This window comes from Corylus avellana, chromosome ca11, assembly GCF_901000735.1.
Source record: "Corylus avellana chromosome ca11, CavTom2PMs-1.0".
NCBI classification, from domain to species: domain Eukaryota; kingdom Viridiplantae; phylum Streptophyta; class Magnoliopsida; order Fagales; family Betulaceae; genus Corylus; species Corylus avellana.
Window position 1 is genome coordinate 9,021,455 of NC_081551.1, and position 14,281 is coordinate 9,035,735.

General features: G+C 36.6%; 1 protein-coding gene and 1 pseudogene across 1 annotated transcript; one reads left to right on the forward strand and one right to left on the reverse strand.

Moving 5' to 3' along the window:
- The first annotated feature begins 1,631 nt into the window (after positions 1 to 1,631).
- On the forward strand, positions 1,632 to 2,747 carry LOC132165019 (F-box protein At2g17036-like). The gene has a single exon (XM_059575532.1). It carries the CDS (start codon positions 1,632 to 1,634, stop codon positions 2,745 to 2,747), a length of 1,116 nt encoding a protein of 371 aa, XP_059431515.1.
- Positions 2,748 to 4,323: 1,576 nt separating this feature from the next.
- Positions 4,324 to 7,736, reverse strand: LOC132165020 (protein decapping 5-like; annotated as a pseudogene).
- Positions 7,737 to 14,281: the final 6,545 nt, after the last annotated feature.

Here is a 14,281-nt window from a genome sequence, read left to right on the forward strand (position 1 = left end):
GAGATGTATTGCGATATTGATGGTCGCAATTCAGACTCCAATTTCGAGAACCAGTACCACAAGCCTGTTATGGTTCAGGAACAATGTGTTCTGAATGAGTGACATGAAGACTTAGGTTTTAGAGTTGAGCTTCCAGAAATTTCTAGTACTCTCAAATCCTTAACTATTGTTAGCAAGTCTCAAGCCCATCTACCAAATCAAGCTAATAAATCAATCTCATGCAAATTTGCATATATCTTTTCCTTTTCTTTTTTAACCACAAACTCACTTGTAAAAACTAAACTAAATGCTGGAGTTGAACTAAATAAAGATCTTTATAGATATTATCAATGCCATTACACATTAAACCTTAAACTTATCACTGTTAAAGTATTACAAAGGGTGGTCGTCTCTGATCAGTTGCAGTGCGTAGGCGTGGGCGTCGTCGCGGGTGGTTGGGCGCATCTCCAGATTTCGAGCTGGTGTCGTGGGTGGGCGTCGCCGATAGGCGGCAGTGGTTGAAGGTGGCAGAGGCAGAAGGTGTTGGCCCCGTTGGGGGAGGGAGATGCGTAGGAAGAAGAGGAGGGAGGAAAAGATTTTGGGGTGAAAAAATGAAACCCTACACGTTTTACTCTTGAGATTTTGTTTTTCGTTTTTTGTTTTTTTTTTGTTTTTTTTTTTTTTTTTAAGTCGATAACCATGGTTTACCTAACCAGGACTGGGTCTTGCCACCCAGGATTTGATGGGCAAAATGTGGTCATTTGATTGCATTGTAGCATTTCTCTTATTGACGCGTGAAATTTGCCATGTCAATAATTAGTGACGTGGCAAATTCAACACGTCAAAAAACTTTTTGTTGGCGTAGCACTAATTAGGACATCAGTAATTAGTGACGTGGCAAAAAGTATGTTACTGTAGACACATAAAAAAATAAAAATAAAAACCCTTTTTTTGTAGTTATACTTCAGGATCTTTAAATTCATTTTGATACCATATAGAGTTAGTTGCAAATCAGGTAAATCACATAGACTGACTTTGCATTTTTTCCTTTTAAAAATAAGCTCATATGGCAAGTAGGTGATGGGCAAGATATATGGATTTTGGAGGACAAATGGCTTCCTGACTCCAATTGATTGACGATTATCAATAAAGATTGCAATTTGTTAAATAAATAAATAAATAAATCGTTTATTTCTTTATGATATGGAGAAAAGTAATAATTTAGGTTTTTCTAATTCATCTTTCTGGTTTAATATTGAAGAACAACCGCTATATTCCTATTCTGTTGACGCGCGTGTTGAGGTCGTTGGAGATTACGAGTTAACGAGAGTGATTCAGGTTTTGAGCAAAGGGAGAAATAAATGGTATTGAATATTGATATCATGATGATATATTTTTATTTATTGTTATTATTTCTCTTAATTTCTTGCGTGCATGCTAGCTGTCAATAATCAAATTGACACGTACAAGGAATTCCATAAATAGCGTTAATTCTTTCATAAATAATATAACCAAAAAAAAAAATTTTGATATCGGTGTGAACGTCTTATTAATTTAGGGCAGCGGTGATATTGTCTCCTTCAATTCTATAGAGGCTCCTTAGCAGCCGTCAATTAGTATTGGTTTCAAACTTTGTTACCTGAATATTTATGATGGCAATTTCATCAACGTCCGAATCAGATTGGGCATGGCTTCCAACGGACCTCCTAGATTCGATTCTGCACAAGCTGGCCTCACCCTTTGACATGGTTCGTTTTGGTGCCGTATGCAAGTCATGGGGGACAGCGGCACGACAAGGCACTCAAATTCCCAAGCTGCTGGTTCCCAGCAAAGACAATATCGAGAAAGCGCGGAGTTTATACAGCATCACCGACCGGACAATCTCTGACGTTACCCTCCCCGTGCCTTACAATAGAAGAAGATGCTGCGGTTCTTCATTTGGTTGGTTGAGCTTTGTAACCAACACTTCGTCCATTATCCTCTTCAACCCCTTCAGGAACAAGAAAATCCGTCTCCCACAGCTTCAAAAACTCACAGTCTATACAAGGAAGTCAGGTAAGCAGTATACCGTCAAAAAAGTTACATTGTCCTCGGACCCCGCTGAGGACTCGGATTGCCTTGTCGTGGCAATATTTGGTGAATTTAGTGACTTGGTTTTCATGAAATTAGGTGACGAATCTTGGACTTATGTGGAACATGAGTATGGACACTTGTTCTCTGATGTTTTATATTATAAAGGCCAGGTTCTCGCCATTGATCATCGAAGTGAGCTTATATCCCTCGATGTCAATACCAATAAAAAAAATGTACTTGCGCCCCAAGATTTGGAGCATGCTTACCAGACATATCTGGTGGAAACATCTAACGGGGATTTGTTCCTCCTACGGAGGTTCTTCGATGAAGATTCGTTATCTGAACAGATTCCACAGAGCATAACTGGTTATTTTACGGTGCACAAGCTTGTGCTAGATGATGAAAGTGGAAGAGTGGTGGAGCGGGTGGAGGTGAAGAACATAGGAGATGATGCCTTTTTCGTGGGAGACAATCAGTCTATATCTATTTCAACTTCTGACTTTCCGTATTGTCAGCCCAACTCCATATATTACACTGATGACTACATTTTTACTCGTCCATATTTTCCTGATGGGGCCATTGACATGGGTATCTTCAATTTGAAAGACAGAAGCATTCGACTACACTACAAACCAAATCCTTCACACAAGTACTATATGCCTCCCCCAATTTGGATACTATTGCCCATGTTGTAAGGGAAATAATATGCTCGACCAATTTTAGATGGCTTACTTGATTTTGCTTTTCTATTATATTACGTTTTAGCATTATTTGATATGTTTTTCTATTATATTTGTTGGTGTTTCATTTAATTCCAGATACATAAATGCTATAGACTCCAAGATTTTTTTTCCAAATTCTTGTTCCCATTGTTTATGTAGCATTTATCTTCCATAACCAGAAACTAGTTAAAAATATAAATTGTTATGAAAGAATCATTTGAAACCATTTTTTTTTAAAAAAAAAACAAAAACAACGCTGGGGGGTTCAAGTATCTTTTGATTTATGTCAGCTTAATGTGTAGCCTTGGCGTCAAGTTTTGCTTCTTCTAAGAGTATGCAAGGAAGAGGAATTCTAGATACCTGAAAATTGGATTTTCTTTCTCCTTTTTCTGACTTGAAGATGATAATCACCCTTATTAAAGCCCAATAAGTAAAATATTTAATTGAAAAAATAAAAATTTAACTAAATGCCAACAATTCTTATGCATATTTTTGGATTAATTGGCGCCTAAAAAAAAGGCTAGGCAAAGTCTTGGTGTTTGTTTTACATAGGCCAATAAATGAACAATTCTCATAGGCGTATATGGTGTTTCAAATCACAATGAATACTGGAGCCAATCGGTTTTCTACATAAATTCTAACTCTTAACTGCATAAAAAAAAAATATGCATCACAAATTTAGAAAAAAACCATCAGAGACTCAATGGGAGTCTTATTGTGCAATGGAATTGGTTTAGGAGGCAGAGAGAGATGAAGAGGACCCTAGTAAGACGATAACAGATTAAATTTTTTGGCAAATAAATACAGCGATAGTAATTGTGGTTTTATAAATTAAAAGCAACAACCTCTAGACCAAGTAGAAGCATGTGCTCCTTGAAAAGTAGCTCAAATGGAAAGCCAACCCCCCTTTGATTTGGATAGATTATGATGATGGGGCCATGAAGTATGAAGGGTTGCTCTAAGAGCCATGCCATGAATGATCGTACCAGAAACGTGTGCCATTGACCAATGGCCGGCATGGAGGGAGTGCTGAGTTATGCACGCGTGACCGTGAAACCAGCAAGTCCGCTATGATAGCCGCTTATTTTATAGTTTATTCGATACGTAAAATATTTAATTAAAATATGAGATAAATTGTAAAATTAATGTTTGAACTTAAAACTTGGCTTTTGATACCAAATGTCAAAAAAATCAACATTGATTGGATCATGCCAACAATCAGTTTTTCAGGCCAAAATCCCATTCAATCAAAGCAACTAATCTTAAGAAATCATTGTAACATTGATTGGATCATTTCATACAAGATATAAATTTTTTTAAACCACAAACTTCACAACTCTCTCACAAAATATATATATATATATATCTTAAGCTTCAATTTCCAATTTGAAATATAATTTTGTGTTCAAGTCAATTTTTTTTTTTTTTTTTAAAGAAAAATAATTACTTTCTTAACACATTATCTCCAGATAAAGAAAAAAAAAATCAATAAGTCATCACTCAATCTTTTGAGCAATATAAACAGTCATTGGAATAAAAAACTAAAATCTTGAAAAGTAGAACTCTTGATTAAACTAATTCAATAATTAAAATCTTCAAGCAAGTTTTCAAGTTGCAAGTTTGATATACATCCAGTAAACCAACTTAGTTTTACAACGCAAAAGTTTTATTACCCCAGTTCCTCTTCCTCTATCACGTCCCCAGTAACCATGACGAAGTTGGAAAGGAGTTCCATTTGGCTGGAAAGAGATAGAGAAAATCTATGTCAGCATCCTCATAAAGATATCAATATAAGCATCATATTTGTTAAGTCCTTACCATTGTCTAGCATGGAGAAGGAATAAGTTCAATTATATTCACAGAAGAAAAAACAATTAAATGGGGTTAGCAAGTATAGCAGCTTGTGAAAAACCTACAAATCAAGCTTTCCACATCCAGCAGTCAATTTCACATGAAAGATAAAGGAAGAGCAACCAAACAAAAACTGCAAGAGTTTAAAGTGCTTTAGCAACTTGCTTCAATCCCAGACAAGTGCACATAAACCTGATCTGACACCCATAGATATTATGAATAAAGCTCATGAAAATACAAAAAAAGTTTGTAAGATGGCAACCAAGGTTCCTGGGGGAGGTTGGCTCCACCATTTTTCTCACGCTTAGCAATTCAAACTACGAAGCAGATGGACAATTGGACCAGACTAGAAAGTATGAAACTTATCAAGCCCATGGACAATTGGAAGAAGCCCGCAAGTAATTAGACACACACAATGTAACAGGATCACCTTTTGTGCCACTCGCGAAGGTACTGGTAACGGCAGTATTGGCGGCTGAGCTTCTGCTGAAATTGGCATTGTTGGCTCTGCTGATGAAGATGACGATGATACTTGAATCACCTCTAAATCATTAGGTGCTGTTTGTGAAGTTTGCGAGGAAGAAACTGCAGCAGGTACAGACTGCAACAGCTGACCTGGAGTTACCAATGCTGGTGCAGGTGTTTCTGTGCGAATAGAATTGGATTTCCCAAGAATAGAGGAGGTAGATTGAGATGAGGTTTGAAATGACAAGATTGGACCAGAAATTGCACTAGGTTTGTTCGAGATTGGTGGCACAATAGCATTTATATCCAGACTAGGCGTAGCCAAAGGAGCCAGAGATGGCAAACTAAAACTTTGTGCGACTGCTGGAAGGCCAGAATTAGGTGGTGGCTTGTTAGGCACTAAGTTTCCTAATGTTTCAAAAGCTAGTGTAGCTGAAGGCACCAGAGGCAGAGTTGGTGGCAGAGTTGATGGAGCCAAGGAATTGGGTATAAAATTCAGGGAACTAGGACTGGCAGGAGGCATAGGAGATGGCATTTCAGGTAAGTTTGAAGCTCCAATGGGCATAGGGGCTTTAAAATTAGGATATTGTATTGGCTGCTGCATTGAAGGCGGCATTGACAGCCCACAGGTGGTGGACGAAGCAAAGATTGTTGATGCAAATGCGGAAGCCCAGTTGGGGGACCACAGTATCCTTGCCAGTACATTGGCATAGCAAGCCCAGCACCATTTGCGCTAGGAGGAGGTGGTGTAGCTCCCCAAGACCCTATATTACCTCCAGGTTGGAAGAGTGGCAGGCCACCTTGGAAATTTGACCCATGGAGTCCCAACTGCGCATTATGGGAACTAAGATCCGTCAAAGACCCACTACCGGCAGGAGGCAAGCTTCGTAGATGTAGAAACTGAGCGAGGATAGTGAGTCTGCCTAAGAAAATAGAAAGAATTCAGAATGGTGTAGCCTGATTTAACTTATAATGTGACCAAAAGGTCTTCATTCCAATTACGTGAATAATTGCTGGATCAACCGGTGGAAAAGATTTAACTTGTAAATCCTGTAAAAAGAAACTTCAAGAATGTTTGAGGACCATTCTACTCACATAAGTATATCAACCAACATAAAACACCAAGCGTTAAAAGTTGAATTTAGAGATAATATCTGTTAAGTTATTTTTATTGGTTCTTTTTTGAAAAAGGTAAAACTTCAGAGTGTTCAATGTAAGAGTCATTCAAAACAAGGGCTAAAAGCTGTCAACTATTGCATAAAAGCATTCAAGATCAGGCCACTTATTGCTGGGCAGCTCATTTTCTCCGAATCTTGTAGTCATATTGGCTCCACGGTGATCTATCTTTGAGAATTATCAAACTCAAATTTGATATGTTTTCACCACCAATGCATACCAAACAGAAAAAATAACTGCTCTGCTTTAAGGGTCACTAAAAGTCAATGACAAAGCCTAAATAAAAGTGCATCTCTGTTGCAGTTATCTCAACTCATCAAGCAGACAAGGTCAGATCTGACACGTGGAACCACCAGAAACAATGTCTTGACTTTCTTCCAAAGAATAATTCACACTTTGAAATTATTATGCATATAAGCATATTACTTAAATAAATACACTATACAAACAATCAGAGCATTTAAAGAGTGTCTGCACATAAGATACCTTTATGTCACTCCCACGGAACAGTATATATTCATAAATTTTGTCGCCTGGAGGAACTTGTGGGCCATCTTTTTTCCAGCCTTCTGTTCCAAATGATCGTGCTGCCACATGAAAAGAGACAAAACAAGATGAACAATCCACCTATAACATATCTTAAATATATAATAGATCAGACAAAGAAACAAAAACAGTACATAAAAAGAGAGCTGTATAAACAAAAACAGTACATGAAAAGAGAGCTACATACTGTTTGATGAATACGCATTATGGCCCAAATATAAAATATGTACATATCGCCTGGAAATGTTGTGTCCTCCATATTAGTTGCTCAAATTCACGCTTTCATGGATAAACAATAATAGAGACTAATAGAGGTAGTAACGAGATCAGGTCAGAAAAAAAGTTTGTAACCGGGTATTTGGGAATGGCCATGCTCCGCCCACCAACAATATGGAGTTGTGTGAGGATGTTAAAGAAAATAGATGATAATTAAACATGAGAATAGAGGTCAGAGGTTTGTTTTCTTTTAGTAATACACTCCGAGTTTAGGTTTTGGTCGCGATTAAGGTTTGGTAAATAGTGATTGATTCTGTGCTGAGAGAGAGAGAGAGAGAGAGAGAGAGAGGATGAAGAGAAAAAGTATAATGAAAGCCAAGGTTCTATGACTTGAAATGTTGGAAGTGGCAGTTCGATTATATAATTAAATGTCCTTTTTTGTCCACCTTTTGTGATAAATGTGTTTTTGTGTGTGTGAGAGAGAAAGAAAGAGAAGAGTCACTAAGGCTCACGCTATTTTGATGTAAACAAACAGTAAAAAGTCCTCAATCCTAATCTGACCCACCATTAAGCTCAAAGATTCCTACAACACAAAATATATATAAAGCAGTGAATAGGTTGAAGGAACGGGCGGGCACCCACTTGGTTTTTATCATCGGTGTCAACATCTGTGGAGGTGTCCGTCTGTTGGCTGGTGTCTGCAGCCATGCCTGACTTACCCCAGCTCTCGATATGGTGCCCGTTTCCCAGCTTTGCCCCAGTCGTGATATTCCCTGTCTGGTACACAAATTCCTTTGCTTTGTCCACACAGCTAATGCTCTACACAAGCACACATGGCACCCAAGACAGCCCCCAAAACACCAATCAATAAATAAAGCATCGAAACTTGATCATATAGTCCTCTCAAGTTTATGTATGCCTCTAGAGAAGTTGGAGCATTCAGAATGGATAAGTACCGCACTATTACATCACTACAGGCATGCAGAATGGTTGTTAGGCCTCTTAGGCAACAAGGCATGATGCAAGATTAGATATTTTACAACTTTGAATTCTGAAAGTTGTATACAAAATTTTCAAATACAGTGCAAATTTTAAAAAAACTATAGCTCACACAAAGGAGCACAAAACACATAACAGCAACAAAGAACGCCAATAAATGTATGCTTAGACTATATACTACCAATACAAGTTGCAAAATAACAAATACAATACACACCAGCACTTTAGAGACTTAAAAAGTAAACTTATCTTCTATTACACAAAATACAACAGGGAACTCTACTATCCCTAAAGCCACTAATTTTCTATAGCATGCGCATGTCACAAGTCACAAGTCACATAAACCCCTTCCGATCCTTTTTAGGCAAGCCGAATTACTTTATTGCTGTACCTCACCCTGCTTGACACTAGCATCAAAATCATCCACGGGTAATTTTTTTTTGACATGTCCACACAAGGGAAGGGGAAGGAGGATTCGAACTAGTAACCACCCCTTCAAGAGACATGGTCTACAGCCGATTGAGCTACCCCTTGTGGACATCCAAGGGTAATTTTAACCATGTAACAAAGTCCTTTAACCCAGTCCGCAAAAACCTTACCAACAAACAAACAAACAGCAGCAACCAAAAGACCCATATTTCCCATGGGCCAACTCTTCATAATGAACTCTGCAGACACCTTACCAACAAGACTATCCATCTGATTATCCAACTTCATAATCTCAAGTGCATTCAAAATACCATCAATTGCATACAGATAGCTCTTACTTGAAGGTCCTACACTGACACTCAAAGTCCCTGAACCATCTCCATCAACGACAAAGTCTACTTAGAACAAAAAAGTCAATACATAATTCGTAACAGATGACAAATCCAAATCTTTAATGGCATAAGCTAACAAAGAAATTTAAAGAAAGAACCCATGGTCCTAGACCCAATTTAAAGACCATTAAACTTTAATGAAGTGCATGGTTAAAGTATTTTGTCTCACAGTTCGAAGAACTTAAAAGCAATAGATCAACATCATTGGTACAAACTATGGCCTTGACCTTTACATATTTGACATGAACCATGCCCTTCTCCAGAAGGAGAAGAAATTGGCTCTTTTTGTGTGAAGAAAATTAGTCGATGCATGCATGGTGCAAATAAAACCAGCCTCTTCACCTCAAAATAATAACTTAGAGATGAACTAAAGAGGGCTAGGAGTTGGTTAAACGTATAGGCATACAACATTAAAATTGGCATACAATGGCCCTAGGGCCTTGGCTCTGTGAGAAGATCGAAAGAGAAAGGGTGGGACTACATTAGAATAAATATATTAAAAGTAGATCTCATACAATTGACATAGGATTAAAATCTTTATGGGAACATGCTTTCCAACTAGGAGGACAAAAATTAAGGTAAGTTGAGCATTGAAACAATGCTTCCACAAACACTTTCTTATATGTAACTACAAATACACTTGACCACGTACATTACCATATAATCCAAACTGATTTAATATCCAATCTTCATCACAAAACGCAAATTTAGATGTTAGTTAAGAAAAAATGGGATACATTTACAAACCCCTGTCAGGTAATTTTGAAAAGAAAAAGACAGAGTAGTAAATTCATCCAACCAAAATCCTTACACAACTAAAACAAGCGAAAGTACTCGGCTAAAAATGACAACAAACAGTACAAAGACTCTCAATTTTTGCAAACCTAAACCCCTCAAGCCACTTGAATATCAAAAACGTAAGATCCCGGCTAGGATGAAGAAAGGATGTATCTCATGGAAGAGAATCCGGTTCCACGGGGGTAGCGTGCAGAACCGAGGGGATGAAAGATCATTCGTAGACCTTTATCTGAAAGGTCGTGAACAAGTTGCCCCTGTTGCAACAGCGGCTTTCGCGTTAGCCGCCAACACATTCAAACCGTAAAAAAGCATGTACAGAAAGGCATCGACTTGCAAACTATAATTAAAAATCCTGAAAGAGACACTAATCAAAACCCCAAAAATCCACAGAAAAATGAGCAAACTTGGTGAAATGGAAGAGCACCTGGCCATTGGCAGAGGCAACGTGGACCGCAGAGTGGCGGTTGTAGACAGTGGTTTGATGTAACAAAGCCGGCTCTCACCTCAACAAACAGTTGGGGCTTGGGCGGTTTTCGAACGGCGGACTTCCTACGACGGTGGACTGGTTCTCGGGCGAGGGGAGAAAAATATGGGGGAAAATGAGCCTTCTCTGAGAAGGGGTAAACGTCATTTGATACAGGGACGCACGCATTTTATTTATTTATTTATTATTATTATTATTATTATTATTATTATTATTTTAAAAATAAATAAATAAATAAAATAAAATAGCCTCTTTAAATCACGTGAGGTGGCATGTGCCGCACCGATTGAGTACTGTTGATTTAATTCAGGTAACTTTAATTTAGAAAAATGTTAAAGATGAATAAATTTCTCATATTTGATTTATATTCTTTTATAAATTTAATAGATAATTTATTAGATTTTTGGGTTTACTATTAATTTATAGAGAATAATTTTTATAGGGTCTTGGCATAAATTATGACATTTATGCCTTCCAATAAGAAGGCGACACATCAACATGAAATACTATAACAAAAATATGGTGTTCCATCTAATTTTTTTTCTAAAATACCTAAAATAAAACACCTTCTAGAATAAACTTTTCATATTTTTCGGGCGAGGGGAGAAAAATAAAATGTGTCAAATATAAAGAAAATATTTGATCAAATTAATTAATTTTTTTTTTAAAAAAAAAAGTGAAAGATATTGTATCCAAGTCATTTATATTAGAAAATGGCCACCATCAAGGCCGCTTCTTCCAGCTCGTGCCCTTCAATTGCCTCCAACAGCTTACAACATGCCTTACAAAAACGAAGGAGAGTGATAATGTGATATTGTGTGTGTTCTGGCATTTATGGATTAGCAATTGCAAAATAAATTACAATAGATTTCAAAATTTTATAGTGGTTCATCCAAATCTAATGATGATTTTGGATGCCACATCGAAGAGTGTACATTTAAAAACAGAGAGTGAGAGTAAGTATAGTATTTGTCTTTTTTATATTAATTCAGTTGTAACTAATCATGTGCTGTGATTCCTTCCACTCTTCTCCTATGTTCTTACTCTTGTTTAAGACTGCTAGACCACCTTATTAACACACCAAAAAAAGAAAAAAAACCGCAGGACCACACAAGATTGCTTCTGTGCATTCCCTGCTACTCTTCCCCTTTGTTCCTTTCCTACTTCTTGTTTAAGACTACACAACCACATAGGAAAAAAAAACAAAGAACATAACACATGCCTTACAACGTGATTATATCCTGTCCCAGACAGCTTCTTTGTCCCATAGTCTCATAAAAACGAAGAAGAGTGATATTGTGTGTGCTCTGGTGTTTACGGATTAGCAATTGCAAAATATATAGAGTAGAAAAGCTTCATTTTATTTTTAACGGAAAGTGGGAGAGAGACTCTAGCAATGGCTCCCAGGGCCACGAAGGTTCTTATTGTTTTCTGATATCTTCCCAAGTTTAAAGCTTTTCTTTAAATTGTTTTCTTAGCAAATTTTTGCTTTCTCAAACTATTTTCTGATTGCATTTTTCGTTAAAGAAAGTCACGTGTTGATTTTGATTAGCAATTTTCTCAAACTTCCTCATTCTTTCTCACTTATGTTGTTTCTTTTTGTTTTGTTTTTCTTTCTTGGGTTTATTTTGCAGAATTCACGTATGGATGCAGCCATTGATGCTATGCGTCCGTTGGGATATTATGAGAAATCTGTTCGGGAAACGGACAAAGAGTTCCTGAAAGTGGGGTTTTGCTCTCTCTCTCTCTCTTTCTTCTTTTGTTAAAGCATGGACATTTGTGGGGTTTTGGTTGTGTTTGAGATTTGTGGGGTTTTCACCTTATAATTTATCATTTGCAATCATAAATTAAAAAAAAAATTAAAAAAATCATTGAAAAGCTTTTCACTGAGTAACTGGATCTCTTAGTTCAAAGCATTGAGTGTTCACGTCAAAAGGTGAAAAATTTTGATTTGATTGATGTCATGGTTAGTTTTGTTTTGTAGCCTTTTTGACTCGAGTTGGTAGGTCCTTAGGGGTGTTTTACACCTAATGCCCTAAAACCATCTGGTTTGGGAGTCATTGACTTAACACTCGTTACATGAGTCAATTAGAAAGCTTAAGGGAACCAAACATTGCACAACCTGACTAAAAAAAAAAAAAAAAGAAGAAAAAAGAAATATGCCATTGTTGTTCATTTTAATAGGGATTTCAGTAAACTTTGAGATATGGAGATATTACACATTGAAAAGATTTGGAAGCCTCATAATTTTGTGCTAGTTCACCTTACATTGTTTCCAAACTTGTGATATTTTAACATGTCCTTTGTAAGTAATTGATCTTTGAGATTCCAATTCATTATGAAAATGGAGTTCATATTTTTAAGCTTGCTAATGAATGAAAATCATGATCTTGAAGTGATACTTTATCTTTTAAGATAACATGAACTGTGCATGATGTTTGTGGGTAACATTTCTAAAAAATCCTCACGAGACTTCACTCGTCCTCTAGAAAATTTCTAGAGGTTTAAAAGGTTTGTTGCATACGCTAAATGCAATCGTACATCCCACGAACGATGGATTTATTTTTTTGTTTTCTTTTTCCATATTAGTCTTTAGTTTTGTATTGCTAAGGGACTAGCAATATGTAAGTTTGGGGGTGTGTTAAGTGCCAAAATATTCATATTTCAGCCCTTAACTTACATGTGTTAATCCTTTAGTTTTGATTAATTTATACTATTTTAGTTCTTTTATGTGTTTTCTATGCTTTTCTAGCCTTTTGGAATAAAAGGAAGTAAATCTGGAAGATTTGGACTCAAAGAGAAAATTTTGGAAAAATTGGAGTTTCTAGTAGTGTGATCGATCGTAGGAAACTTGTGATCGATCGCACTTGTGATCGAGCGCACACGGGTTGCGATCGATTACACCTGTGCGCAGGAGAATTCTAGCAGCTGCAGATAGACTCCCTTTCCTTCCATATTAGGGTCTTCCAAGTCCCACTTGTAATAGGACTAAAACCCTACGAATTTTCTAGGTTTACTAGTGTAACAAGGACTTCTAAAGCCCTATAAATAGACCTCTAAACCTTGAGAATAATCAAGCTGAAAATGACACTTTCCAAGCAGAAGAATTGGAGCTATTCAAGTTCAAGTTTCGGGTTTATTCTTTTCCTTTCTTTTATTTTATTTTATGAAGATGTTTAATATCAAACTTATATGTAACTAATTTATTTAATAGGGCTAAATTGAAGCCCTAGTTATGTTTAGTTAATATTCAATGTTAGCGTCTTTGTGATAATCATGTTGTGATATTTAACTTGATTAATTCCTGCTTTCATGAATTCCGCATATGTGTGTGCCTGATCAACATATGCATGTGGTATGGACTAGTTAGTTAAACCAATTTGAATGACCGAGTCTTGAGTTTAATAAAAGTAACAAAAGAAATTCACACCGGATTCTTGGGTTAATCAACATGGAGAATCGGGAGTATACACTCATGCCCTAGGCCTCATGTATTTGTTGATTTCCACAAAATCATGCTTTCTTAAAGAACAACTTAATCTACACCCATGCTAAATCCTTTAAGAAAGAAAAGAGTTAGAGTATACACTCATGCCTAACTCGTTGCTTAGGAAAATCTATAGTTTAAGGAGTATACACCCATGCCCTTAGGTTGACAAACATTAGATATACATAATATGATCAAAACAATGGCATATTGACATATTATCTAAATATAATTAGTGGTGGATATCAAAGCCCTACCTTTTTATCATTATCAAATTAAAAAACCAATCTTTGTTTTGTTTTACTTTTAGAATTTATTTTAGACAAAATTTAGCAATCCTCGTGGGAATGACCCCGTACTCGCACTCTATACTACTGTGTTGACCTCGTGCACTTGCGAGTAAAACATACAATTATTTGCCTATTAATTTAGGTAGATATTTGTAACAACACTGTAATAAGTGCTCTCTCTCACATGTTTATCACTAGTATATTCTTGTGTTGCTTTGAAAGGTGTATATGTTTTTTCGTGAAAAGCAAGTATGTTGTTTTTAAAACATGATTAAGATGTGTTTTTCCTCAATCATTGTCTTTCTCTCCACAAAATTTGTGCTTTTGGTTCAAAACCATTTTATTGATTGTGTGTGCTTGTTCTGAGTCTTGAT

Excerpts from the sequence above, each read along its gene's own strand:
- LOC132165019 (XM_059575532.1), top strand. The coding sequence starts at position 1,632 with ATGGCAATTTCATCAACGTCCGAATCAGATTGGGCATGGCTTCCAACG.